Genomic DNA, 27,295 nt, shown 5'->3' on the forward strand with positions numbered 1-27,295 from the left:
ACCGTTGGGTTCTGCTCTGCCCACTCCTTTGTCTAAGCCCCTCTTCCTACCTCTCTCTCCTCTGGCCGGGGCCGTTGCTGGAAACTGTGCAGGATGCCGCGAACACCTGCTGGAAGTTGGGTGTTGCAGGCATATCAGCCCGAAGCAGGGTGGGTTTGGATCCGAGGGGGCTCTCTGACATCCCCACAGTGTGGCTGATAATCTCTGTGCAGCCTCGTGGTTCTAAAGCAGGAGAAACAAAAGCAGAAAGACCCTGATGATGTGATCCATAAAGCCACAATCTCACCCTTTTTGCGTGTTCATAACGAGCTGTGCTGACTTCTGTTGCTCGTGGCCACAATGAACCATGACAGTGATAGCACAGGAGGCCGGTGCGGGTGGCTTTGTTCCATTATGTGCTGACTGCCTCCCGGTTACTGTTTCCAAAGAGAAAGCGGTTAATTCCCTGTGTGCTTTGTCCAACCTGAGCTGGCTACATGCGTGAGGGACAGACGTACGGACAGCCCACTCTGTAAACCAGCAGGGCCCTTCTGCACAGAGACACCCTCTCCCTTTGAGAGCAGGCACTATCTGGAATGGTTACCTTTCCTTTTGTTCCCCACCCTCCCATACTAGTGACTCAGGGACTTTATGTCCAGGGACCATGGGGCACAGATCTGATGATGTCATATACTATTCTTGGGAAATGAAGATGTGGGTTCAGAGTTGCCAAAGCATCTAGGGCAAAGGTCACAGAGAAGGAGGACCTAGAACTAGTCAGGTATTCTCAGTCCTAAGCATCAGGGGTTGGCACCAAATATCCAGTAATTGTCACAAGTGTCTCCTGGGAACTAAAGAAAAAACTTGGGTAGTTTCTTCTGGGAGGTACTAAAAACCTATGTGTGGGAAATGCACCCAGGAAGTGTGCATGACCCTGTCCAATAACAAAAGCTTTCACTGACTTAAGCACCAGAGATAAAATCAATTTCATCCAGTCACCCCTTAAAACCCTATCTCATCTCTGAAGAATATCCCACCCTCCCCAACCTGCCTCCCACCCATCTCACTTTCATTTTGATACAACAGTCTTAAACTTCGAACCAAAATATTGCCAAGAAACACAAGTGGAAAAAAAAAAAAACAAAAAAGCGCATCATCCTTCCAAACAAAATCCCAGCAACAAAAGACACAGCTGATTCAAAAATCAGAGTTAAAACATACAGACTATCAAGAAAGAGAAAAGAGAGAAACTCTCATTTCCACCAACGAACCTGAGCTCCCAAGGATAATCAAATGGCAACTCTAGAAATTAAAAGCACAATAAAAGAAGCTTGGGGTTAAGGACTCAGCAGAGGAGAGAGCAAACTCCTCCCGGTGAAGAGGAAACTCGCAAAGAAGACACCGGAGTGAGGACGGAAAATGCAGCCAGCGCCAGGATGAAAACTCTACTAACCGCGTGGGCGCTGCGTGAGGCAGAAGCCATGCTGGAAAAGACATTTACTGAGAACTTAACCAAAATACCAAAGAAGTCAAACCTCAAGTTAAAAGGAAATTGCCAGCAATCAGAAATAGTACCAATTAAAAGGGTATACTGTTACTTAGTATGGAAGAAAAAAAACTTGTGAAAACCAGGACACAACCTTAAATGTGGTGACTTATCCATTCGGGAACCATGATTGGCCAGGAATTTTTGTGCTAATATTTCAGCTCTTACTAAAATTCTCAGTGTAGAAAAAGCCAGTACTGCTGGGCTATTTGTATACAGCGCGGGGTGAATGCCTGTATCTTCTGGGATTTATCTGTAAATCCTTGGGACAGGTGTAGCCTCCTTATCCCCACCCCAGTACAATCCACAATATTTAAAAATAAATGCTTGGTGTACAATTTAACAAACTGTATGGTCATCTAAGTGACCTTCATATTTTCTGTAGCATCTATGGCAGAGAAACACATACACATGTTGTTTGAACCATCACTCTCTTCACAGCCTTCCAGGTAAAAACCTTATCTCCATCCACATCCGTCTGCATTTATTTTCTAAGATGAAGGAAGGAAGGAAACCAGAACAGGGCAGTGACGCCAACATGGTCCTGTCCTCTGCGGGCAAGCATTTGTCAAAGACTGAGGCCTGGAGAGAGGGGGGCTTGGGACTTCCAGGAGGACTCTTGGATGACTACCTTCTGTCAAGAGGGGGTCAGTCAATCTGCTGTTTGCTGTTAAGGGAGGAACCATTCATTTCTGCTGACAGTTTGAGAATCCACCCAGGATGGTAGAGCATGAATGGAAACAGGAGAATGAGCAGCTGAAGCTTAGGAAGCAAACGGTGAGCAGGAAACATGGCTGAGCCGTGTGTGTGTGTGTGTGTGTGTGTGTGTGTGTGTGTGTGTGTGTGTGTGTGTGTGTGTAACCTCACGGCCCACCCCTAGTGAATGACTTCCTTCACTGAGACACCACCTCCTAGAGCTTCCAGAACCTTCCAAAACAGTGAAACCGTCTGGAGATCAAGTATGCCTGAACACAGGGGCCTGGGCATCGAGTAGAATTCACATTTAAACTAGAGCATGGTGGAGGTGGCATTTGATTAAGACCAGGAAGGACAGTGGGCTTCAGGTGGGTACAACAGACTTGAAGAACACCAACCACTAGCCCGATGCTCAGACGGAGAGGCTGCCCCTACCCTTGCCTGGTGGAATACACAGAGGAGGTTCTGGTTGTGCACACTATGAGTACATGGATGGATGGATGGTCAGACAGATGGATGTTTGCATGGGTGGGTAGGTGGATGGACAAACAGACTGAGAGATGAATGGGTGGTGGGTGGGTGGATGGATGGGTGGGTAAGTGGAGGAATGACTGGTTTCGAACTTCCGGCTGAAGTCTAGAGCTTGATGTGGAAGTTCTGCCAGAGTCTGGCTGACGGGTGGAAGGAGGTGTGGACCACCACTAGGATCCAGTCCCAAGGAGCAGCACAGATCTTTGGAGTCTTCATTAGTGAAGCCTAACGCTTCTGCCTGAGGGTCACATACAAGCCAGCGAGGAATGGAGCAGTGTAGTGGTCAGCACCTGAACCTGTGACTGCTGCTGCTCCAGCCAGCCCCACGCAGCACAGGGCCACCCTCACTCCTCCTTGTCTCTGTCGTTGAGCCTTGAGAATCTGGGAAACCCATGCCAGAATTCAGAAGCACTGAGCATGCTTACATGGCGCCAAACACTCCCTCCAAATGAGCACAGGCGGAGGAAAATCAAATCCCTCTCTGTTCCTGTTATCACCGTGTTTTCCCAGAAAACAGCAAGCCCAGCACTTCCCATGAAAGTGGCTTTGTTTACCATTCATTAGCCCTGACTCTGGGGGCACCATGGCTGGGTGGTTCCCTCTTGTCCCTGGCCTTGTATCAGGACTTAACCCTTCCTTTACCCACTGGCTTGCTTGCTCATGCTAAGTGCTTGATGCAGGGATTCCCCCAGGCACCTGGTACAGTTTCTTCTCCAGCAGATCCCCTTCCCCTGCCTGCACTCAGAAATGCCGGTCAGCAAAAGGTAACCCCCCCCCAACAGCCTAATGCCCTAGCAGATAACGTAGTTACTATCTGGATCTCTGTGTTCACGGAAACACGGGTGCTAGCTGCCTTTCTAGGACGGCGGAATGATGATCCAGTCTGATGACCCAACAACAAAACCAAGAAAACACAGGCAGGGGTGGGGGTGGGGTGGGGGGTGGTTACCACTTACCATGGCAACATACCCTGAGCAGAGGCAAAGCTGCCATCTTGAAAGGCTTCCTTTTGGGTCACAGTACCCCACAGGGGCTTTCTCCTCTTTGCATGTGAGAGAAGTGAAGCCTGGAGTTTGGGTTACTTTCATGATTTCTCCTGTGTATAAAATATGCAGGGTATTGCACAAAATAGAAACCCCACTGAGCTGGGGGGGGGGGTTGAGGGGGCGCCCATGCTGGAATCTTACTCAAGGAACTTGTACGAGCTGTAATCGAGCAGAAGATCCTCTGCACAGGTTTCTAGAAATTCACTCACGAGAAGAGCGGATGGTATAATGGTCACTGTTCTTTAACCCCAACATGAGGGTCACAGTGATATGTTGGTGAACTGTCACCAGCCAGGATGGTGAACAGATCGCTCCAGGGTCTCAGGTCTATTTCCTCTGCACCTAAAACCAACCTAAAAATGACCTGATACAGTGACAGAAGCCATAAGGAAGAGAGTGACCTCTACAATTTGTGGAATCTCCATCTCTACTGTTCCTCACATAGTGGCAAGGACAATGAGGGCACTCCGTTGCCCTGAACAATGTCCTTTAGAGAAAGGGACATACAGGTACCACAGAAGGGGCAGCAGGTTTTTAAAGCAACTACTCAGGAGGGCCTACAGGGTAGACCCAGGCCTTCTGAACTCTACCTTCCTGAGGTATGCAGCCCTCCCTTCTTACAATGGGTTTCTATGGCAGGGAGAAGTCAGAAGGCAGAATGCCCAGATACCATTTAGTTGCTGGGAATCTTCTTAATGTGTCCTGTTGTCTCTAATGCACAGGATACACTCACATTTACCCTCTGCTGCTCAAGGGCAGAGAAAGGGGTAGAGGGGATAAGACTGTTTGGAATTCCGAGCTTATCCCACTTTCTGAGTATTGCTCCAAGCCTGTGTGTGCGTATCCTTGGTGCCCTGTGGTTTTGGGGCACAGAGACCTCTGTCTAGCATCCCTTCCAAGCCAGGCCGGAACTGGGGGGCATAGCTGGGCCTCTTGGGATCTCAAGAATGCCTGGACTCTCCTCACTGTTCCCACTTCCTCCACTTCCGTCGCCAGGACAAGGGTGAGAAAGGGTCTCTGGCATTCTTCCACATGGTCTATTTTTATGCTGTCTTCCAAAAGCTGCTACAGGAGTGCTCTGTGGGAAGATGGACAAGAGTCGCTCTGTACTGGCTACCACTGACTTGTCAGTTAAGAAGAATCTGTGGTTATGGGCAGGACCACTGTTGGCCTGGAAGTCTGGGCAGTAGCAATATTATCTCCATCCACCTACCACCTACCCTCCCGAACATGTTTCTATCTACCCACACTCATGTATCCATCCATCCATCTATCCAGGCATCCACCCATGCATCCATTTCTGTCTTCTTACCTCCTTACTAGTCAGACCCCAGTTAAATAAGCAATCTCCCTTGCTATCACTTGAGAGTTCTGGCCATGGTAGCATCAGCATATCTCGCTGGCACAGCACATGGGATACTGTATACATTGCTCCAGAGCTCTTCTTCCTCATAATCGTATCAACTGAAGTTATAATAGACAGTTTCTGGAGTTTGTTTAGATAAACACTTAAAAATTCTATTTCTAGAAGGCGAAACTTTTTCTGGGAGGTTTGATAGTAGTGAAATTTTAAAATATGTCCTTAGCTTACATTTCTGCTCTCTAAAAAGAAAAGGCTATTAAAGGCAGCATTTTGAAAGCAAGGAAAAAACGGGCAGGCAGTCATATATCATGAGAGTTAATCAGTGGAAGCCCCAGACACTGGAAGATCAGCACTCGTTTCTCGATGAGAGTCTTAAGCACTGAATCTAAAGTTCTGTAGACGGTATACAAACATACACAAAGCCATATGAACAGGAAGGCGCATGCTTTCTTCTCGCCAAGGTGCTTCTTGGTAACTTCTGAGGTCTATGTTCACAGTGAATCAATTCTGTGCTCTGGAGGCCGGAGGTATCCTAGTCATTGCTAGAGTTTTATTATTATTATTGTAGTAGTAGTAGTAGTAGTAGTAGTAGTAGTAGTAGTAGTAGTAGTAGTAGCAGCAGCAGCAGCAGCAGCAGCAGCAGCAGCATTAATAGTAGTAGTAGTTGTCGCTGTTGTTGTTATTTTAAACAGGGTCTCAGGTAACCCAGGATGGTCTCAGATTTATATGTAGTCAAGGCTGGCCCTGAACTCTGGTTCCCCTGGCTTCCACTTTCCAAATTCTGAGACTACAGGCATGTGATATCACACTCAGCTTGTAATTCCCATCTGCCAACAGCTGGATCACCCTTCTGGGATGTTTTCATCCCAATAGGAATCCATCCTTCAGAAGAATCATGCCAGCCTTCCCTTTAGCCAGTAACAGGAGGCAGAAACCATGAAAAAAATGGTTCGCTGCACGCAGGGCCCGTGGTTTCCTTCTCCTTGGAGACGATCCACTTAGTCAAGAGATCTCAATAGAAACTGGGAAGCAAACACTCTGTCCTGCTCGCTCGGTGCTGTGAACAGAATCCCAATGTCTCATCAAAGAATGCCTCAAAGCAGCCTGTATCCTGGGATACAGTATGCACGGACAGCAGCTCTGGAGGTCCCCAGCAGCTCTCAAGAGATGAGCATCCTGGAAACCGGCTGTGGTCTGAGTTCTTAAGAGAACAAACACTTCCTGCTTGCTAGACTTTCAGGAAAGATAGATGGAGGGGTGCCTTGTGGAGGGAAGACTGGGCTACCTGGAGTAGCATACACTACTGCAAGGCAAGCCAGCACAGAACTCAGAGAATGGGAGTGTGGGTAGGAGACTAAGGTCAGAGACAAGCTCCATTTGCTTGGTGACAAAAACCTTGCAAAGATCTGAGGCCAGGCCCCCAGGATGCTCAGCCACATCCTACTGTTATATTTAACTGTGATAAAACAGACATGGGTCACGCTCATAGTCACCTCTGACAATGTCAGCAGCCTGAAGTACAACTTCATCGCTGCTGAACCCTATCAACCATCTGTCTCCAAAACTTGCTTTTCTGAACTAAAATTCTGTCCTCTATTAGCCAACTCTCTTTGCCCCCCTCCCCCCATCTCCTGGCAACTCTGCTCTTCTTTCTGCCCTTATAAATTCTCCTCTTTCACAGACCGTGTAAGTAAATCACTTAGCATTTGTCCTTTAGTGACTGGTCATTTCACTTAGCATAAAGTCCCTGTCTTTCATGAATGCAGGTGGTGGCTTGTGCCAGAAGGGGCCTCCCTGGCTCAGGCTCAACACCGACCCAGTGTGTGCAATCCCTGTGTCTCCTGTCCATCACTGCTGCAAGGACATGCGAGTTAGGACTCCTTTCGTAATCCTTTAGCCAGCTTGGATGGGCACTGCTCACTACGTGACAGATGTTGGCTGTTCCTAGGCTGGAATCACCCAGTGGGAATAGAGGCAAATAATTATAAACGAAGATAAGGTAGTCAGGCTGTAGCGAGGTAGTCAGCAGGACCAGCCAAAACTTACTGATGGGGTGATGAAAATATCAAGCTCTGGTTGTTCCAAATCTCAACCTCCTGAAGAACTCTAGCTCTGTAATCAGGTCTACACACAAGCAGACCCTTGTATCTGTGGGTAGCATCCCCAAAGAATCCAGTTTTCCTTTAGAAATGGGACACCTGGAGGATGCTGGGCCTTGTTTCAATCCTACTCAGGCCAAGAACCATCAGTCAGTTCAAGAGGGCTTCATGCAGAGTGCACAGAGTCAGGCCCCGGTACAAACACTTTCTCCTCTAATGAGTACATCATGGTAATTCTGCATTATGCTCGGACTCAAGGTGCAGAGACACCATGCCTGTGATTTATGTCTGATGCCTCTGATTGGGACTTCAGAACCTGATGTGCAGTGTAAGTTTATAGTAGTCATAAACCCACGCACATTCGCACATGCACACGCCCGGCGCACAAAATACCCAGGACCACAGGAAGTTTGCAGAAGGCTTCTTGCATCCTTCCTGAAACCAGAACATCACTGCACAGATTCCCAGGCAAGCCCCTAACTAGGCAAGGGTACCTCTGCCCAGAACTTCTGGTACTGCGAACTACAGGGTACACAGTATCAAGAGGTACCCAGTACCTTGAGACCTCAGCTTTGGTCAAACCTTCTTAACCAAAAGGTATGTTCTTACTCTGGGACAGACCACAGTGGATGGAATTTGGCTGCAATAACACCTGACACCTATCACATCTCCCCTGTCTTTCACAGAATACCAACTTACTATTAATCTCGGTCTGTGTGGCGCTCAATGGGCCGCCTAGACTTTAAACAACTGACACATGCTCACACTAGTACCTTTCCCATCTAATGACTGCACCGTGAAGAGCTTTGCTGTGTTCAAAACACAGGCTCGGGGACAGTAGCTACTGGCTGAGACCTGGGGCCTTAGCAGCTGTACCTGGAGGGAAATCGCATTCTTCCTCTCACTGATTCCTGGACTTCCGCCCTTCACTTCAGGAAAACCCTTGTCCTTCCTGCTCTGTGCAAAGCTCCGTGGGTTAGAATTCTGGTATCTGATGAACTCAGGGTCTTAGCTCAGTCTATGATAACAAATTACACCGACTGATTTCCCACTGCTTTGGATCCCAGAGATCCGCGATCCAGAGGTCAGCAGCTTATCCAGTGCCCTCTACTGTTCTCACAGGTGATATCTTCTCCCCTTTGCCTCTGTTCTCTCTCGCGGCTATGTCCTAATCTCCTCTATGATAAGCACCACAGTCACACTGGACTAGGCTTTACCTCAGGGGACTCACTTCCTAATTCAGTCAAGTCTGAGGTCAGGCTAGGGCATCTACAAAGTCCTGACACAGGAATAAGATTTTGGGGAAATGGAGCCTTACTTGATGGCAGCAGGATGGATGAGAGTTTCTGTCAGAGTTCTTGGGGATGAAATATAGGAAGGACACGCAGTGTGTATACAGCACGATAAGGCTGTAACCACCTTCTATGGCAGTGGCTCTCAACCTTCCTAACGTTGCAACCCTTTAAATAATATGCATTGCTTCTTCCTAACTGTAATTTTGCTAGTTATGGATCCCAGTATAAATACCCAGGTTTTCCAATGATCTTATGTGACCCCTGTGAAAGGGTTGTTTTCAACCCCCTGCCCCTAAAGAGGTCACAACCCACAGGTTAAGAGTCACTGTTCTAAGGGTTAGTCATAAGGAGGATGCAGGAGGGTAGCAGGGTGCTGTGCACTGCACAGAGGCTGCTTCTGAATTGTTTCTTCCACAGCTTACAAGATGGAGATTACGAACAGGCTGAGACACAACTCCAGAGTGGTCAACCCTGCCCCAAATCCAGTGTCCCATGAAGCCCTGCGCCAGCCAAATGGGTAAGGAAGACCCAGCTCACATTGTCTCTCTTCTCATCTGACTCTCCCCGCTTCTTGGCCTGTGAGATGCTGAAAAGGATAGGGCCCTAAGTGGGCAATGGTACCTCTGCCCAGAACTTCAGACACTTGTGAGCTGTAGGACACACAGCAGGAGCCTTTCGGACCACAGCCAGTAACTGTGGTTTATGTGTTTCTCTCATAGGTTTTCATTTCGGTTATTTCTAATTTCACTCTCCATGCCAACTGACCCCAGTGTCAACTCAACCCTCAGCTTTGGTGCTGCCATTTTGGCTCTGGCTGGCTCTCCTTTTCCGAGAGCAGTACCTGGCAAGTATACGCACAGTGCCGCTGGCATCGGGGCTGAGGGCACTGCCCAACCAGATCCTTAGCCAAATCCAAACCTCAAAACATGGCCAGGACACAAGCATTGCCCAGATGCTGACAGGCTGTGCTGGCACTTGGCTGGACTTCCAATAACGTTTCAAGCACATTAAAATTGCTCCAAAAGGTAACAACTAATCGAAAGGTTGATTTACAGCAAGCTGCATTTCCTGTCATGGAGGACTCCTTTTCTGAGAAGGGCATCCTCTGACGGAAGCCTCTGTGCCTGCCTCTGTAGAAGCGAGCTCACGGTAGTGAGTTCAAGACTCCGAATGCAGAGCGTTGTGCTTTGAGTGCAAGGTGACACGGCAGAAAGGAATGGCCTGCTTCACTATATACTGTCCTCTTCCAGGACAGTCAGCTGAACATCATAGTGGCTGGGAAATGTTTACTCACTGTCCAGCCAGCAGGTCAAGAAGATGACTGACTAGAGAAGACTCTGGGACATCCACCCATGTCTAGTGACAACATCCTTTGGGCATTTCCTGAATTCTCAGTGCTCCTTCGTCATGACAGACCCAGGGGGTTCCAGCATAACGGAGGGTACTAGAACATTTAACACTGGCCAAAACTAGCGCTCAGGCCGAGGATGTTGATATTTTATATGATCTTGAAACACAGAATGGAGTAACCGGCAACAGCAACATTGAATACAATGGAGACTTATGTAAGTTTGGGAGAGAAAATGAAGTAAAAAATTAGCTGTAAAATGGAAACGACAACCCCCCCCCCAGGTAGAATACTACGAGGAAGGGGAGGGAAAGCAGAAATGGCTGCTAGTTCAGCTGTGACCAACACAGGATTGACTGGGCTGAGGAGAAATGTTCTAAATAAGTGGGTAGAATATCTATCATGTACTGTGTCCGAGCTAGGACTGAAGAACCCACACAGACAGGAATTCTGGGCCCAGGGAGGAATGAGCCCCACACTCTCCAGGGGGTACACCCTTCAGTGCTCTACGCTCTCTGTCTTTGTCCAGAGTCTCCACCCCCACCACTCTGCTGATGATGCTGAATCTCCCAGGCGGCCTAGCATGCAGCTACAGCACGCACTGTGACCTCATCAGCAGGGCCAAGGAGCAGGATTAAGCCCCTACTCCGCCAGAGGTCACCTAGTCAGGGCTCCCAATTCACTGAGTATCTGTCCCTAGTCCAAGGGCTGCAGTCTCTGTGCAGCCCACCTACGTCACAGCTCCCTGTGCCCTTCCTTAGCCTCCTGTGTCCAACCCAAGCTACCCAATCACATCAGCACCACAGCCTGAAATCTGCGTGTCCGCCCCACTAGCACATCTGGGTTTTCTCTTCTCACCCAGGGTGAAGGTTTACTCACAAGCCACACGTGTACCTTGGGTGTGTTTTTAAAAGACAGCCCAAACTAACAAGGCCAGAAAGGAGACTCTTCCAAAGTGATCTGACACTCTTCAGAAAGGAGAACCATCGCACGCTTTGATTTGAAAGTGAGGGACTGAGAGAGAATTCTCGGGTCACTCCAAGTGGCGAAACATCAACGTTGAGAGCCACAGTAAGTCATGGACCTCAGAAGCAGCTCTAAGACACTTCTATGGAGAGATACACTCAACACATTATCCGAAACCTAAGGATCTCCATCTGCAGTGTTTCAGAAATTATGTCAAGGTAAGAAAAAGGAGACAAAGAGAGAAAAGGGGGAACAGATTTCCCACAACAGACTGCAGAAATAATTAAGGAAGTCCTTGGCTCCTCTGGAGTCGATGTTTCTGTGTGGTACCAGGAGCAGGACTTTTTGCGTTTTGAACAGGAACCTTTCCAGATCTAGATAAATATTCTTTCATTCCCCACCGGCCAGCATCAACCATCCCATCTTAAATAGAGGGTTACTGTTTGCTGGAGTTTGGAAGTGAAGTGTCCTCCAGAGGTCCATGTATCTCAGTGTTAGAGGTCGGTACCCGGTGTGAAGCACCAGGGGGGGGGGGGGGACTTTTAAGGGGTGGAGCCTAGTGGGAATTCTACAGGCCACTAACAGAGTGGGCTTCAAGGGATTGAAGACATCCATCCCTTCCTTTTCCTCTCCCTCCTTCATCTCTGGACATGAAGGTTTTACTCTGTCATGTGACAAACTATCCCAGCACAGGACCAAAAGCAAAAGAGGCAACACCTGACTGTGGACCAGAACCTTCCAACACCGTGAACCAGAATAAGCCAACGTTGGCTGAGGTCTCTACCTCGTGAAAGTCCTACCCCCTGACAGTTATACATTGATAACTAACGGTCTTTACTCTTTAAAGTTAGAATTATGAAGTTTTACCCACAGTGATGATGATGATGATGACGACGACGACGATGATGACAATGACGATGACGACGACGATGATGATGATGATAGGAATATAGACAAACTCAGAAGACTCATCACCATTATAACATACCTATGTATAAGCAAGACCTTTGTTTCCATTTATTTATAGCTTTTAAATGTTTCTTAATAAGCTTTGAAAATGTTCCCTTTTATGAACAATGTCATTACAAACCTGAGTGACTTACTACTCTGGGGTCTTTTTATGGCCACTAAGATATTATCAACTTGTCTCTCAGTCCAGGTCTAACACAGGCTATAAAGGTGACAGAGACCTTGATAACGCTAGAGAACCTACCAGATATCAGAGTGGATTAGGGCCATGGGGGAAACTACAGGCCCTCCTACAAAGACTTACTGTGAAGTAGGATGGGTGGCTCTCTGGGCAACATGGCTCCTTTCCTAGAATGTACACAGGAGAGACTGTGTATGGTTCTATGATTAGATCTAGTCTTTTATAGACTCCCTTCTCTCTCTCTTACTTCCTTATTACTTTGAGGAAGCTCCATAGAACATTCTGAAAGTTTTTCCAGCCACATCCAGTCCCCCAAGGAAGCTGGCCATCCTACTATTCCCCGTGATCTTTTAGACATGCTTAACCAGGCACTCCCCTTTTCCTGAGGCCATCACCCAAAGCTGTGTGTCACACTGGTCCTTAGTGGCAGTCCTGAAGGTGAACCAGTTTTTGAATTCACAGGTTATAGTCTGTAAAGGGTCCTCCTGAGCCTTCGTTTCTCCCTGCGACCTGTGGTTCTTGTACCTTTAAGTCCTAAGCTGGGCCCAGAATGAACGGTAGAGAAGCACGGGACAGAGTACTCTCTATAGCCCCGGATGGAGAGCTGCTCTCAGAGGTGCTGAGGCAGCTGTCTGTCCGGCTTCCATGTATCACTGGCACCTCCCAGCCTGACCTGCTTCCCTTCCGCGGCGGCCATATGGCTTTGGTTGTTCTTTCTGAATTAAAGACAAGAAGTGGGGTGGGAGAGATAGAGGAAGGAAGGAACCAGGAGCGCAACAGTGGAGCGCAACTGCCCTCCATGTCAGGTACCCACAAAGAACTGGGAGTGACCACAGTCCCCACCCTCACCTCAACTCACTTTCTCGGTCCTTCAGGGCAGGGCTGAGCAAGCAGTAAGCATAGAACTGCACTCTGGCAGCCGCCACCCACCTCACTTTCTGAGAAATCCTGATACCGCTTCACACACATGATTTCCACACAACGTAGGAGACTGAGAGAAGCGGCCGAGTCAGGCTTAGCACCTTCTGTGCATGCGCCAGGCACACTGCTAAGACACAGGCCGTCACGATGTCACCTAACCCTCCAACATGTGTATGGGAATACACATGTAAGTCCTCTCCTAGCGACCAGGGGACAGATCCTTATGTGGTGAGGTATACAGAAGCTGGCTCACAGGAAGACAACAGGAACCTTGCCTGCCATCGGCATCATCAAGGTCTCTCATTCTGCAGCCCACCGATGGGCCTGCCTCCCTCCATGGAAAGGACAAGGAACCTGTCGCACAGGTTTGCTCTGAGCAAAGGGAAGCTGCTTGGTTTTCAGGGAGTGATTTATAGCCCGGTTGCTGTGCTCAGAAAGCCACCAAAGAACCTAGAAGGGACCTCCCCACCCCCACCCCAGCACACCTAGGCTGATGGTTAACGTGAGCTCTCTGTGGATACAGATGGGGATACTTTCCGTCTCACCTAAGATGGGAAACATTTCCACCCGAGGCAGCCAATTTTGCATTTACTGACATACATATGGGATTTGTGGGAAATGACGGTTTTATGCGGATTTCATTAAAAGGACAGGAAGCTTTTGAAAAGACATTTTCTTCTATTTGACTTAAAATGTCTCTGGCTCTTAGAAGGGGCAACACGTAAAACTTACAACCAGGAAGTTTTACAACACATAAAACTTACAAGCACTGGGCAGACCCTCACCTGCCTGGGCTTGTCTTGGGGCTTGTGCAAGGAGGGCTTTCTCTGAAGAGTATGGAGCCTTCTCCTCTCTTCCTTAATCTGCCCCGTGATGTGAGCTAGAACACACAGCCTTGTATCCATAACAGGCCCAGGACAGACAGATATTTCAGGAGACCACATCATTTCTCTCTAGCCGCTTACAGCCCTGAACTTCTCCTACCCCACATGTGGGGGAGGCAACCCCAGCCCTATCCCAGGAGGGAAAGATGGCTAAGGTACCAGTCGCCCCTGACTGCAGAAGCTCTGATGGTAATCTGAGCAGATTAGTCCAGTAAATGCCTGTTTTGTTTCATTGTTCGTGGATTTGTTTAGAAATGCTACCTCTGACGGCTCCAAGCAAAGGGGGGGGACAAGCGAGCACCTCATTAAAAACCCAGCATCTGTTCTACAGCCTGCCTGCCTCTTTAGTGAAAACGACTGCCCTCTGAGGAAGCTGTGCAGGGAGCAAGCTCTTGAGGGCTATGGGCTGGGCCGTGACAGAGAGAATGGGGCAGGCCCACGATCATTAGTTTGAGCAGAAGAATGCACAGAAAGCTGCACATATGTAAACCAGCCTTTTGTTCATCCCAAAGAAGCTTGTCTCCCCTGAAGGAGCAGCCCGGCTGCCTCAAGTGGGGTGGGTATCTCATCCCTAAGTCTGGGGACTTGAGAAGTATCACTAAGTGATAAGGGAACTCGGAGCAGAAAACTGTCTTGCCGTCTTTCCATGCCTCGCTTCATCTAGGTGTCCAGGCCACTGGCACACTGGGTCTGTCTCCTCCTCCTCCCTACTCCCACCACTACCCTCCCCCACATCCCAGATCAGGTTTCAGCAACTGGATGTGCCCAAAGGAACCAGAGCTCAGAGTCACCGGGAACACAGAATTAGCTCCCGGAGAAGCCACAAGGCCAGCTGTGGGCTTACCTGGGCACCTGGGGTCCGGTCAGTCCATGGAAGGGCCTAGAATGTGCGAGCCTTAAGAAAGGCACTCTGCAGGGTCTGTCCCCAGCAGCCCCGGGTGGTGAGTCCGGCCCAGCGGCGTCCCCCACCCACCCCTGGGAGGGCTCAGTATTCTGCCAGTCCCCGGGGAGTCAGGGTGAGAGGCGGGGCTGCCACCTCCAAAGAGGCCCATTCAGAGGGCAGCGGGAGAGTAGGTCGCAGGAAAGAATCCCCGGATTGTAGGGCGGCCGCGGGCTGCTGCGGGCCGTCTGCCCAGTCAGTGCCTCCAGACTTGGCCCCGCCTGCTCTCCGCTGCAGTTCGCTTCCTCTCCATTCCGCTTCCCTTCTTCCTCCTCCCCCTACTTCAAGCTCTAAAAACCTCCCGGCCAAAACCCACCACAACTTAATACCACACGGAGACCGAGGACATCCAGCGGAGGCAGGGGGCAGGACAAACAGCCACGCCCCACACCTGCCCTACTCAGCAACCTGAGGAGGCAGGAGGAAAGGTCGACAGGATCACCTCAGCCCCACACAAGGCAGCTGGGAGACTTCAGCTACAGAACCAACTCCTTGCTATCTGCTCAAACTGCAGATTTCCCTCCTGGCTGTAGTAGGAGCCAACAAAAACGGATCTGGAACCAGCCTGTTTCACTGGGCTGGTAAGCTTTTTACTAACTTGTTCTAGAAAGTGTCTACACCTAGATCCCCTTCTTTCTCCTACTTTCTTCATGTGCTTATTTTACCCCCATCTGAAAGGGCCCCCAAACCATCTATCGAACTCCTATACAACCTTCAAAACCGCTTACAAACAACACCACCTCTTTTTAGTTTGGGGCATTTTCTTGTACATCAAATAGGATACACAGTCTATTACTCAAGCACTAAAACCAGCTGTAACACAGACTGCACAGCAGCCCTCCAGGTTTTAACACGAGCTGAAGGCAACAGAGTGGACATTTGTTTTATCTGATCGATCAGTAAAGGCAGTCTCATGCACTCTGCAAATGTTAGCTAGAACGTTCTCCCCGAACTTCTCTTTAAGAACTCTCTCATGTTCCTCAAGAGGTGTTTCCTTACCAGCATGTGCCAGGGTTGACTTTATTTCATTATCACTGGCCTCTGCACAGGGGTAAGTTCCCCCCCCCCCACTGCTTGCTGACCATCTTGCTAAATCTAAGCCTGCCCAACCCCGCAGGTCCCAACAGCAACTTAATAAGGAGAGGCCCCTAAGCCCAGGCCCAGTCAGGCCACGTGTCTAGGGCACAGTCAGGAAGACCCCTGAGAAGACACTTCCTCCCTGTTGTTTATGTGCCTGAAAAACAGCGGCTCCTGCTATCTGAAATGCCTGGCCCCAACCCAACAGGATCAGCAGCGGGCTGGGGGAGGTGGGTGTACCAGCCTTTCCAGGCTATGATTTCTATCAGAAGAAGATGGCAGGTCCAACTTCTCTGTGCGTCCCACCTACCCACAGGCCGAGGACTGGGGTGAACCCACAGAGATAGGCAAGAAGAAGGATGGTGAACATAGTGCATCTGTGACAGTGTCAAAGCCATGACCCGAGCAGCTCTGAGTGGGACTCTCCTCTCTCTCTCTCTCTCTCTCTCTCTCTCTCTCTCTCTCTCTCTCTCTCTCTCTCCTCAGCTGCAGTTTTAGGGGCTGAGACGACTCTAGAGATCAGGCTCAGTACCAGGACAAGAGATAGCCACTCTGAACCAGTCAGGATGCCCATGGGAGGGCAGTAAGACCACAGCAGAGCACAAAAACCAGAGTTCTTGATGGGACCAGAGCCCCAGGGATGCGCTCGGCCAGCCTTTACCTCTGCCAGTGGGATGCTGGCCCCGTGACCCCCGCAGCCTTGCTCCACGCACTCTGGGCTCAGGCTCACCCTGGAGCTGATGCACTGGTCTCTAGACTGGAAAGCCTTGACTTTAATTCTATTCAATATCTCAAAACAAAACAAAACAAGAAGAAAACCCAACCTTTTGTTTTTCACTGGTAAAGACGAATCCGTGATCTTAAGCTCATCTTACTTAAAGACTTAAAGCCTCAGCCTGATGTAGCACAGGCTGGCCTCCAACCCAAGATCCTCCCACTTCAGCCTCCTGAGTGCTGGTAATACAGCACTCCTGGTGCAGCTAGAAGGCTCAGGCCCTGGCTAGAACTGTGTAGACGGACACACCCCTAGAAAAAGAAACTAGGTACTTTGTGTGTAAGTTGTGAGTTTCTTTGCAACCTGCCTGACAGCCCTGGGAAACCTAAGAGGGCATCACTGACGTAATCTGCAGGTCCTACCTGTAGCTACAGGTACTGCCCCCCAAAACAGAGCCAAGTGGACCCCCAAACCACCAAAATAACCACCAACACAGCCAACAACCCCAAGTCACTCCAACGCCCTCTTCCTGTTTGTCTGAGAAACCACCGTCCGCAGGTGAACAGACCCAAAGAGAATGATCCCCGACAATTCTGCAGAGAAAAACTTTAAACACACCTCCCCAAATCTATGTGTCTGCCACCTCAGGGTCACCCAATTTCATACCCTTCCAAGAAAACTGAAGTCCCAACAGCTGGTGACACTGACTTTCTACCATTGTGCTACGCTGAAATCCGAGGAACACCAGATTTACCCACAATGCCCCTTGGAACACTTTTCCCCACAAAGACCTGCCTGTATGCTTCTGTAAATGTGCCTGTGGGTCCCTCACTCACCACAGGTTCAGGCATAGCAGTGCACACTTCCCGTGCTGCACTCCCACAGTGATACACTCCTTAGTGCAAGTGTCACCGGGAGAATTTGCCGATAGGACCATCCATATGCTGTGCACTATACGTCTGTATAGAGTGGTCCTCTTGAGACCCTCAGTTCTATGTATAGACGAAAACCATGATGATTTGAAAATGGTGCCTGGACTACGCAGGAATGGACTTCCTGCTCTGACATCCATCCCTAGATGATACGATCTATATGGGAGGATCCGTGAAAAGGGTGGACAAACCCACGTTGCCATGCTCAGCCCACCCTGAGAATGGTACCCACAGGGTTCCTAGAGCCAGCACCCAAAGTCCTAAAGGAAAGGTGCACATACTGTCATGGTATCTAAACAAAGGCTGAGCAACTTAACTGTGCTGAAACGGTCATCGCCCTCTTCTGAGACAGCACCCTGATCTGAGAGGGTACCAGGTAACTCAGTAGGCCCCAGCTGACGGATGGCAGGGAGCAAACGAAATGTTCACATCTTCATAGCTCTTAGCAATTCCGTTCATGTGCCCCTCACAATTCAGATCTCACACACACCAAGCACAATGGGGCACCCTGGCCATGAATCCCTGGGGGCGGGGGCAGTGGCAGCAGACTCCAGAAGATTATACCACCCTGACGCCTAAGACTGTATGACATGACACTTGGAGAGTAGCCTTGGCCTGGTGGACTGGAGGAGACAAGCACATGACTGACTTGCCCAATGAGACGTTGCCACAACTTTCCTCTGCTTATCCCGCATACTGTCCTCCAAGCTGTCTGTGCTTAGGCACCTATCAGGTTCAGTGCCCCCCACACTCACACTCACCCCTACACCTACACCCACACTCACCCCCACACCCACACCCACACCCAGCTGTGGCCAAGTCTGCAATGGATTTTAGGTTCCATACCTGCCACAGGCTGGGGCTCCAACCCAATTCTCTAGTCTTAAGCCCAGAGCATGCTCTAGATAGCCAGGTAGGCTCTAGAAATGCATTTTGAAAGACAAATTTTGAGGACACTCTCACAGATAGAAGATGAAATAGACTCTCCTTTCTAAGAAAAGGCCCCTGATACCACACGCGGTGTTAACATTCTTAGTCTTTTGTTGAACAGATGTTTTAAGAGGTTATGCAACGTTTGTGCTAGATCACAGACAGCAGGGCCTCTGTCACCATAGCTCAGAGTCACCCTCCAGGCTGAGAATCATGATCAGAGCAAACATTCTGTGGGCAACATGTCCAAATAGCCCTCACGTGCCCTCTTCCAGGACAGCCCAGAGGCCAGGACGATGCAATGAGCTGATTAAGTAGGGTCAGAGAGCGAAGATCTCCCGGACCCACTACCAAGCGACCCCGCTCAGTCTGTAGGGTTCGCAGCTCATTGGATGCTTCCCGTTGGCCTGCCGGGTAGATGAGGTGCCAGACGAGGGACGCCAGCAGCCTGTGTGTTCCCCACTGCATTCCACACAAAGCAAATTCATGTTCTCATCGAAAGAGACTCCCAGCAGGACATTCACGGGGCAGGGCTGGACTCCGACCTCCATGAACCCATCCCTGATGTTTACTTTTAAATATATTTATAAGCAGTCCGGTGTTTTGTTTTTTTTTTCCTTTCACATTCTTCAACTGGGGTGGGGAGACGGAAGTCTGCTGTGAATTTACTAATGCCCATTCACTGCCGAGGCTCACCCTTCCCGGGATTCATTCCTTGGCACAAACTGGAATGCTGAGTGGATCGCAGGCATTTGTACAGAAAGTACACGCGTCCTATAACCAGACGCTCATAGGCTATGTGCACCTAGTTATAAATACATAGATCGGATGCGTTTGCTTTTTTAAGTTCAGTAGATTCCAAGCCACCAACGTCTGCCATAAACCTCACCTGCATTTACCTAGAGCATGTGCTTCTTTCTGTTCTGTGAAAATTCTCACGACAAATTCATAAAAACTCAGAGAAGTAGCTGGGTATAAAAGGGAAGGCTGGCTGGGACATTTTATAACATGTCAAGCTCCCCGTGATGCTAACTTTGAAAATTATATATTTATTTTTTTGTTGTTTATCTTTGGGGTTATAGTATAATTATTACTTCAGTCCCCTCTTCCCTTTCCTTCCCTTTCCTCGATCCAAACTCTCCCCAATTTTTCCTTTACTTTCAGTGCATGTGCATGTGTGTGTGTGTGTGTGTGTGTGTGCGTGTGTGTGTATGTGTTGCCTGCATGAACGCCTGTGCACCACTGTGTGTAGTGGCAGTGGCGACCACAGGAGTGTGATCCCAGGAACTGGAGCTGCAGACAGTTGAGGGCCACCATGTGGGTGCTGGGTTATCTAGACGAGCAGCTAGTGTTCCTAACTACTAAGCCATCTCTCTAGTCCAACCACTTTTCTAAGCAAAAATAAAACACTACTTCCAAGTAAGGCCAGTTAAGAGTCCCTAGCCTTCTCTCTGCCTTTCTGCCCCCCTTCCCAAATACTCCTGGACCCTGCTTTTCTTCCCCCTCCACAAACAACACCCATTCCTGCCCTCTGAATCCTGCCAAACCCAAATCCCCTCTTCTGAAGTGTGATGGAGTCCTGGGCACCACTGTGTGCAGCGGCAGGGGAGACCACAAGAGCGTGATCTGTTCCTATGCCCTATGAACCCAGGAAACTAATGAATGGGCCAACCCCCAACCCCTCACAAAGCCTTGGCTCGCAGTAGAGACACCAGCCCCCACATCACTATGCTGAACTCTAGATAGAAACTGCAACATTGCAGAAGCATTCCCTTGAGGGAAACAGGCATTAGCCATTAAGGAGGCCCAAAGTCCTTAAATGTTCTCTAAACAACAGTTGTAAAAAAAAAAAAAAGAAAGAAAGAAAAATCTGTTATGTGACAAGAATGTTCTGGAACTACAGAGGGATAATGGTGTAAGACATTGCAAATGTAATAAGCGACTGAACTTTCACTTCTAAGTGGCTGTGTTATGTGAATTTTGCCAAATTAAAATAAAAGGGATATTTTAGAACAATTTCGAAGGTAAGTTATGTCAGGAACATGGCTTTTCTCATGAAACACTTCACCGTGGGTTTTTATTGTATTTTGGAAATACCAACGCTAAGTCATCTAAGAAATGGCAGAATGTTTTGTATCTTATGCTTCATAATTTTTTTCTCTTACCTATATAAAGGTTGAGATTAAGCTATGTTTCCTTGGATTCTCTATAAAGGCATTTCTTTCTAAAAGACATCTGGAATCCTAAGACATTTATGGGTTCCAGTACGATCACTTTTGCTTCTGGGGTACGATTTGGCCAGAGTGACAGTGTACAACAGACAGATGCACCCCACAATGTTCAAGGTCTCATATCAGTCAAGCAAGGATGCTCAAAGGCCCCGGGACACTTGCTCAGATGCTGGCCCTGGCTTCTACAGCTGCTCTGCTGTCTCCTGTGCCCGTCCACCAGCCTTTATGTTATCCCAAGCTCCTTGGAGAAGTCAGCAGCAGCTTTCTTTGTGTGTCAGTCCTGAAATAGATCCGCACTTGCCTGGACTGGATCCTTCTACGAAAGCCAAAAGGGCCCTGGATGAGGAGAGCAAACTTCTTTGGCCGAGAGAGGCCCAAGGAGCTTCTCTTTCCCCACAAGTCATGTTCTGCTCCACTATGAATATGCCCCCTACCTATCAGTCACATGTCAGAAGATCAACACCAGTGTCAGGGGATCTCAGAAGTAAAGGCCAAGGCAGATGGACTCTCCTCATGAAAGTGAGCTGGGAAGATGGCTCAGTGGTTAGGAGCACTGACCGCTCGTCCAGAGGTCCTGGGTTCAAATCCCAGCAACCACATGGTAGCTCGCAACCATCTGTGATGGGATCTGATGCCCTCTTCTGGTGTGGCTTCTGAAGACAGCCACAGTGTACTTATATATAATAAATAAATCTTTAAAAAAAAAAGTATTGAGGATTCAGGACAAACTTTACCGAAGTAAGGGAGAGAGGGGGGGGAGGGGGGAGGGAGGGGGAGGGGGAGGGGGGAGGGAGAGGGAGAGGGAGAGGGAGAGGGAGAGGGAGAGGGAGAGGGAGAGGGAGAGAGAGAGAGAGAGAGAGAGAGAGAGAGAGAGAGATCTCAGGCATAGGTTCCTTATCCTGGACATGACAGCAGGAGCTATCCATGAAGACATTTCTCCTAGACCCCTAATCTTAGCCTTCCCAGTCTCCTGAACTGAGAGCCAAATTTCTATTCATTATAAACTTCCTGGGCCACAGCAGTCTGTAAGAAGCAGAAGCTAGGCTAAAACTCTCCATGCTGTTGACAACAGTTACGGTCACCTGTCTTCCACTATCTATGACATGGACCTTCCTCTGCTCTTCGTGTAAGTGCTCATGGGAACTGTATGTGGTAGGACAGGAGCCATCCGACGATACCTTTCTCAGCAACCAAGTCTTCCATGTTCACCAAAGACGGAACAGGAAACTACTTCATTGAGAAATGTAGTGCCCATCTTGGAATTTTATTAAGATGATTTTTTTGTTATCCCTTAGTGCTGGCCAAGTTTTATGAAGTCTTATCTCTGAGAATTTTATGAGGCTGTTTGACAAGTAGTTAGATCAATTACTTTTCAGTGACATAAAACATTCTTAAATGACCATTCCAGGAAAACTGTTCCTCCTAACACAGTAGAATAAAAATCTGTAATGCAGAGTTAGCTACCCTTGTAAACAGGCAAGTTAGACTTAAGGTATCACTGTATTTCACTAGTTTTTCTCAGGACGCTATCTATGGTTTGAGGATTGGAAAGGGTAAGGTTATCCACCTGTCACAATTGATCACCAATTACTTACATCTTCTTACATTGGGTATTGATGCCATGAATTGGGGAAGTAATCGTCGGAATGATAAAGCAGGCAATGGTATAATTCAGCCTTGAGGTTTCATTACACTTAAAGTCATCTAATAGAACACTTGATATTTTTAATGTGAGTTAAAGGCTTTCTCCCTAAGCTATTGCTGATGGCAGAATTGATGGAAAAGAAAAATATCTCACTTTATAACTTCTATAATTCTCTTTCCTTTGGGTGTATTTCAGTGCAAAGCACTTCTGTAGGTGGCTGCACAAATGGTTCTTTAATTTCCTTTTTAGAAACACAAGATACACATCTATATTTTAACTTGAAAATGAAATGGCAACAGTACTCACTCATAGGTTTTATGAAGGATTCCTTTCTGCACTTTGAATGCAAATTGAGAGAAACTTTCAAAACTTTTTCTTTTAAGAAACTTTTTTTAAAAAATATAGTCAGGATTGGTAGACTGTACTGCGGGGACTAATGGCTGAATTTTACGGGAGATGAAGTCAACAGCTAAATGACTCACCTTGACGCTCTGGGCTCAGTTTGATATTCTGCTTTACCTAGGCACATTTTGAGATAGAAATTTTGTTTATATCTTATTTATTTACTTCTCTTTATTCCGATGTCTTTGGATATCGACTTAAATGTCTCAAATGACAATAGACTTTTCTAACAGAATCATACCTGGTTTCACTGGTGTATACCTGTATTATATTATATTATATTATATTATATTATATTATATTATAATAATGTTCTTAGTAATACTTATAAAACACTGACAAATGGCTTATTGCTCTAGATCAGAAATGTCTATTTAAACAAGAAAAGCCAGAATATATATTTTTTTATTTTAAACATAAAGTATGATTTGAACAGAAAATTCAAATTATTTGGATTTTGAAATTGTTCATACTTTAGTGGTGGAACACTTGAGTAGTATGAGTGACATCCTGTATTCAGTCACCAGTAACACACACACACACACACACACACACACACACACACACCACACCACACACCACACACCACACCTACTGCATTATTTGGCTTTATTTGCAAGGTTAGAAAATTAAACCGGTTAAGTCATTAAGAAGTACGTGTGCATGTGAGAAGGAGTGTGTACTTATTCATCCCACTTGTTCAGTATTTTACTAATGTTGAAAAATTATTTGTGATTCCCAGGAAGCCCCACCCTCTCAGAAAAGAAAGGGAGGGAGGAGGAACTCTTTGAGGACAGCGATCAGGATGTTAAAATGAATGAATGAATGAATGAATGAATGAATGAATGAATGAATGAATGAATAAATAAATAAATAAATAAATGGAGAAAAATATAAACCAATAAAATAAAAACATCAGCTCAAAAAGCAAAAAACAAAAAACAAAAAAACAACCCACCACCCTCCCCCCAAAAAAATGTGGATTAAGGTTCAGGTGACCCCTTCCCAGAATTTCTAAAAGTGTATTAAAAATACATTTTAAAAAACTTTTTTTTGCTGTTGATAATTATTTTTGTTTACAAAAGTTAAAAACAAGATTTATCGGATGAATTAAGCAGAGTCTTTAAAGCAGATTTTGTACAAATTGAAATGATGGTCTTATGTTTTTGACTGTTGTAAGGAATTTCCCTGGATCCACCTGCTTTCAGTCAATACCATCTACGTCCTCCTCAGTTTCCCTATTCTTCCCCTTTTGTCCCAGGTACCCGGCTTTTCATGCTGCTCTTACTAATTCCCACATCACACACAGGTCACAGAGTAGTGATGCATCAAAATATTCTCTTACTATGAAGTTGCCTTTTTAATTACAGCAAAGCAGTAATAAACGTCAGCCCAGGAAAGAGAAATATTAAGCATACAAGGTTTGAATGTTTATAAAGAAACATTAAATAATGCTTACATATGACCTAACCTAAAAAAGGTCTCTGAAATACCACAAACATTTTCATTCCCTGGGAGATAATAAAAGAAAGAAACAGAGTCAGAGGGGGGGGGGGGGGGGGGGACACGAGAGTAAAGATGATTCTATGCAAGAAAATTGTGGCTTTTAAATATTCCGTTTCATTGGCCCAAATTAATAAATGAGAGAGATACTTTCTGTTAAAACTACTTATCTTGAAAGTTTTTTCAAGTTAGGATTAATGAAAGGATTAATACAGGCACATTTGCTATTTTATTGCTTAAGACATATTTAGCTATGTTACTCTCTCTCTTTCTCTCTCTCTCTCTCTCTCTCTCTCTCTCTCTCTCTCTCTCTCTCTCTGTGTGTGTGTGTGTTTGTGTGTGTGCAGCATGCACATGTGCACAGGAGCCCACAGAGCTCAGAAGAAGGGATCATTTTTCCTGGAACTGTGGTCATCGGTGTTTGTGAACCACCACGTGGGTTCTGGGAAAAGAACATAGTCTTCTTCAAGAGCACTCAGTTCTCTTAAGCTGTGACCCACCTCTCTAGCTCCTCTCAATTGGCTTCTCTGATTTCTTCGATGACTAGCAGCCCCCAAGGATGCTGTGGCTTGCTTTCTGTGTACTGTTTAACTGTCTGCAGGAGGCTGGCTTGTTTCTGGGTTGGCTGGGTACAGAGTGCTTATGGCATGGAGCTGGCGCTAGGGAGATCTGACTCAGGAACTGCGTGGTTAAACTAAGTGTTTGAGGACCTGAGAGACTCGGAAATATGTGAGCCCTGAGCATAGGGGAGGGCTGCCTTCAGAGCCATCCATTCTTGTCTTTAGCAATATCTTTAGCTTAATGATCCCACTTCTGAGATTCAACCACACTCACTGGGTATCTGATTAAACCCTCTTATCTCTCAGCTTTAATGTCTAAGCTCCAGGTCTTCATCTTCCTTAAGCAGGAATCCAGTTAGACTACTTCAGCAAGAGCCCCACACCTGAGTCTCCTTCAGTAATTTTCCACCCACTCAGACCCTCCTAGTCCACTCTGCACTGTGCTGAGAAAAACCCAGCCTCAGTGGCTAGTCACTACGCCATTCATCAAATGAGCACTTTGTGGCTGCAGTGGCCACTGCTAATCACCAAGACTCTTGCTCCACTGAAGGCAGAGAGCATCCATGGCTCTACCAGAGCAGACCCTGATAGAGAAGACCTGTACTGAGACTCTGTGTTCCACTTAAAGCCTGGAAACAGACACAGAAGATAGCTGACATCTTCAATGATGAACAAGACAAGGGGACATTCTGCTTGTTTAAGTTTGAGAAGCTAGACCAAGTCAGAATGGTCAAGGTCACTACAACAAGACCCACAGAGTCAACTATCCTGGGACCTTGGGGGGTCAGAGAACTTGGACCACAATCAGGGAGCACGAAGGAGCTGGACCTAGATGCCCTATACATTTGTAGCAAATGGGCAGCTTGGTTCCTGTAACACATGGAAGGACTTGGTCTCCATTCCCTGACATAGGGTCCCTGATACCCCCCCTTACTTGGACTCCCTGGTTGGACCTCAATTGGAGAGGATGTACCAGACCCACTGGGACTAGATGCCCCAGGGTGGAGTGGGACCCAAGGGGGACTCCCCTTCTCTGAGGAGAAGAGGAGAGGGCAATGGAGGGAGGGAATCTGTGGGAGTGGGACTGGGAGGGGAGGAGGGAGGGCGCTGTGATCCAGATGTAAACTGAATTAAAAAATAAATTAAAGAAAAAAAGTTTAAGAAGCTATCTAGGAGCAAAGTTAAGAGTTCAAACCCAGGGCTTGTGTTACGTAAGTCAATTTTAAAAATGACTGAGCCATATCCTGCTGACCAAAATGTAGCTTGAAGACCAAGATGCTTAGGTCCTTCCTCAAGGACAAGAGTAGCCTTTGAGGAAGAGGAGAGTGAACTCTCCCACAGAACAACATGGAAACTAGGATACTCAGTGGTCAGTCCAGGCCTCTACTCCATGAAGTGCAGACAGAATAACCTTGGGGCCAAAGTCCTCTTCTTCAAAGCCCTGCTGCTAACCAGAGACTTTCCCAGTCTAGGGAAACAGGCTATCATGAGCCAGGCACTAAGGAAGAACTGTACAGGTTACAATGTTTCTTTAGACCCCGGTGGACTGTCAAGCCTGTGGATGATGGCCAGACATGTCCGGCGTTAGAACTCAAGGACACTGAGACTGCCTGCATTTTCAAATTAAAATGATCCAAAAGAATATATGTGGGACTTCTCTCCAACCCGTCCCGAGATTCCAAGAAACGTGAGCAATTTCTACCTGGAAGAAACACTGAGAAACTCACTGGACCCTTAGTACTTAGGGACAGGAAATCAAGGTGTGCCTAGGCTAGGAGCTGGGTCACACAGGGCAGCACACAAAGATGACCATGTTGTGGGATGCATGCAGCTACGTGGGAGGGAACCCATTTACGTAGTGAAGTAGATAGCATTCCTCCTTCAAACCCCTTGCTGAATGGGGAATTGACCAGGATGCTAACTAAGCACCTATCCCAAGCTGACAGCTGGCCCTACTGAACTGAGCCTAAAATTGCCTCATATGTGAGTATCAAACTTGATTCCTAAGAATGCTGGGAGTCCTATCAGTGTCTTAACGCATCTCCTAACCAAGGCATTTATAGACGCATTCCAAGCTCTAGAGAGACATGTCCTTGCCTAAGGATTTTGAGATGTGACCCAAACGGAAATCTTTCTGCGTCAATCAGAGAGTGCTTGGTAGAAACAGCAACATTGCAAATGGTCTCACAGCTGCTATAACCAAGGAGTCTTACCTCGCCCTTTGTGTAAACTGGCTGGGATGCTCAGCTGGGGCTCAGGAGGGCTGAACGGAGGGTATCGTGGCGAAGTTTTCACTGGAGAAAACAGTACAACAAAGGATACGTTACTCCCCACCGCCTTCAAGTACCGAGTAACACCGAGATACTTTTCTCCTTTCTTACCATATGGCGTTTCTGGAGACACAGGGAATGCTGGGGTCAGACATATAGGTGACTCCTTGCTGTTTGGAATCCTACCATCGATCACATCGAGGTCAGGGGGATAGGCCGTGATCACCGTCTGAAACCAGCATAGAGGGAGAACAGAAAAATGAGGG

At 47.5% G+C, this 27,295-nt stretch overlaps 1 protein-coding gene across 12 annotated transcripts in view; it reads right to left on the reverse strand.

Moving 5' to 3' along the window:
- Positions 1-27,295, reverse strand: part of Tns3 (tensin 3) — a 232,017-nt gene that overhangs the window by 21,220 nt on the left and 183,502 nt on the right. For all 12 annotated transcript variants that reach the window (XM_006251460.4, XM_063273400.1, NM_001170459.2 and 9 more), the window contains 3 exons: positions 27,141-27,258; positions 26,973-27,053; positions 51-222 (listed from right to left, as the gene is read on the reverse strand). In XM_006251460.4, coding sequence (XP_006251522.2) covers positions 51-222; positions 26,973-27,053; positions 27,141-27,258 — 371 coding nt within the window. The remainder of the gene's footprint in view (positions 1-50; positions 223-26,972; positions 27,054-27,140; positions 27,259-27,295) is intronic.

Source organism: Rattus norvegicus, chromosome 14 (genome assembly GCF_036323735.1).
Source record: "Rattus norvegicus strain BN/NHsdMcwi chromosome 14, GRCr8, whole genome shotgun sequence".
NCBI classification, from domain to species: Eukaryota; Metazoa; Chordata; class Mammalia; order Rodentia; family Muridae; genus Rattus; species Rattus norvegicus.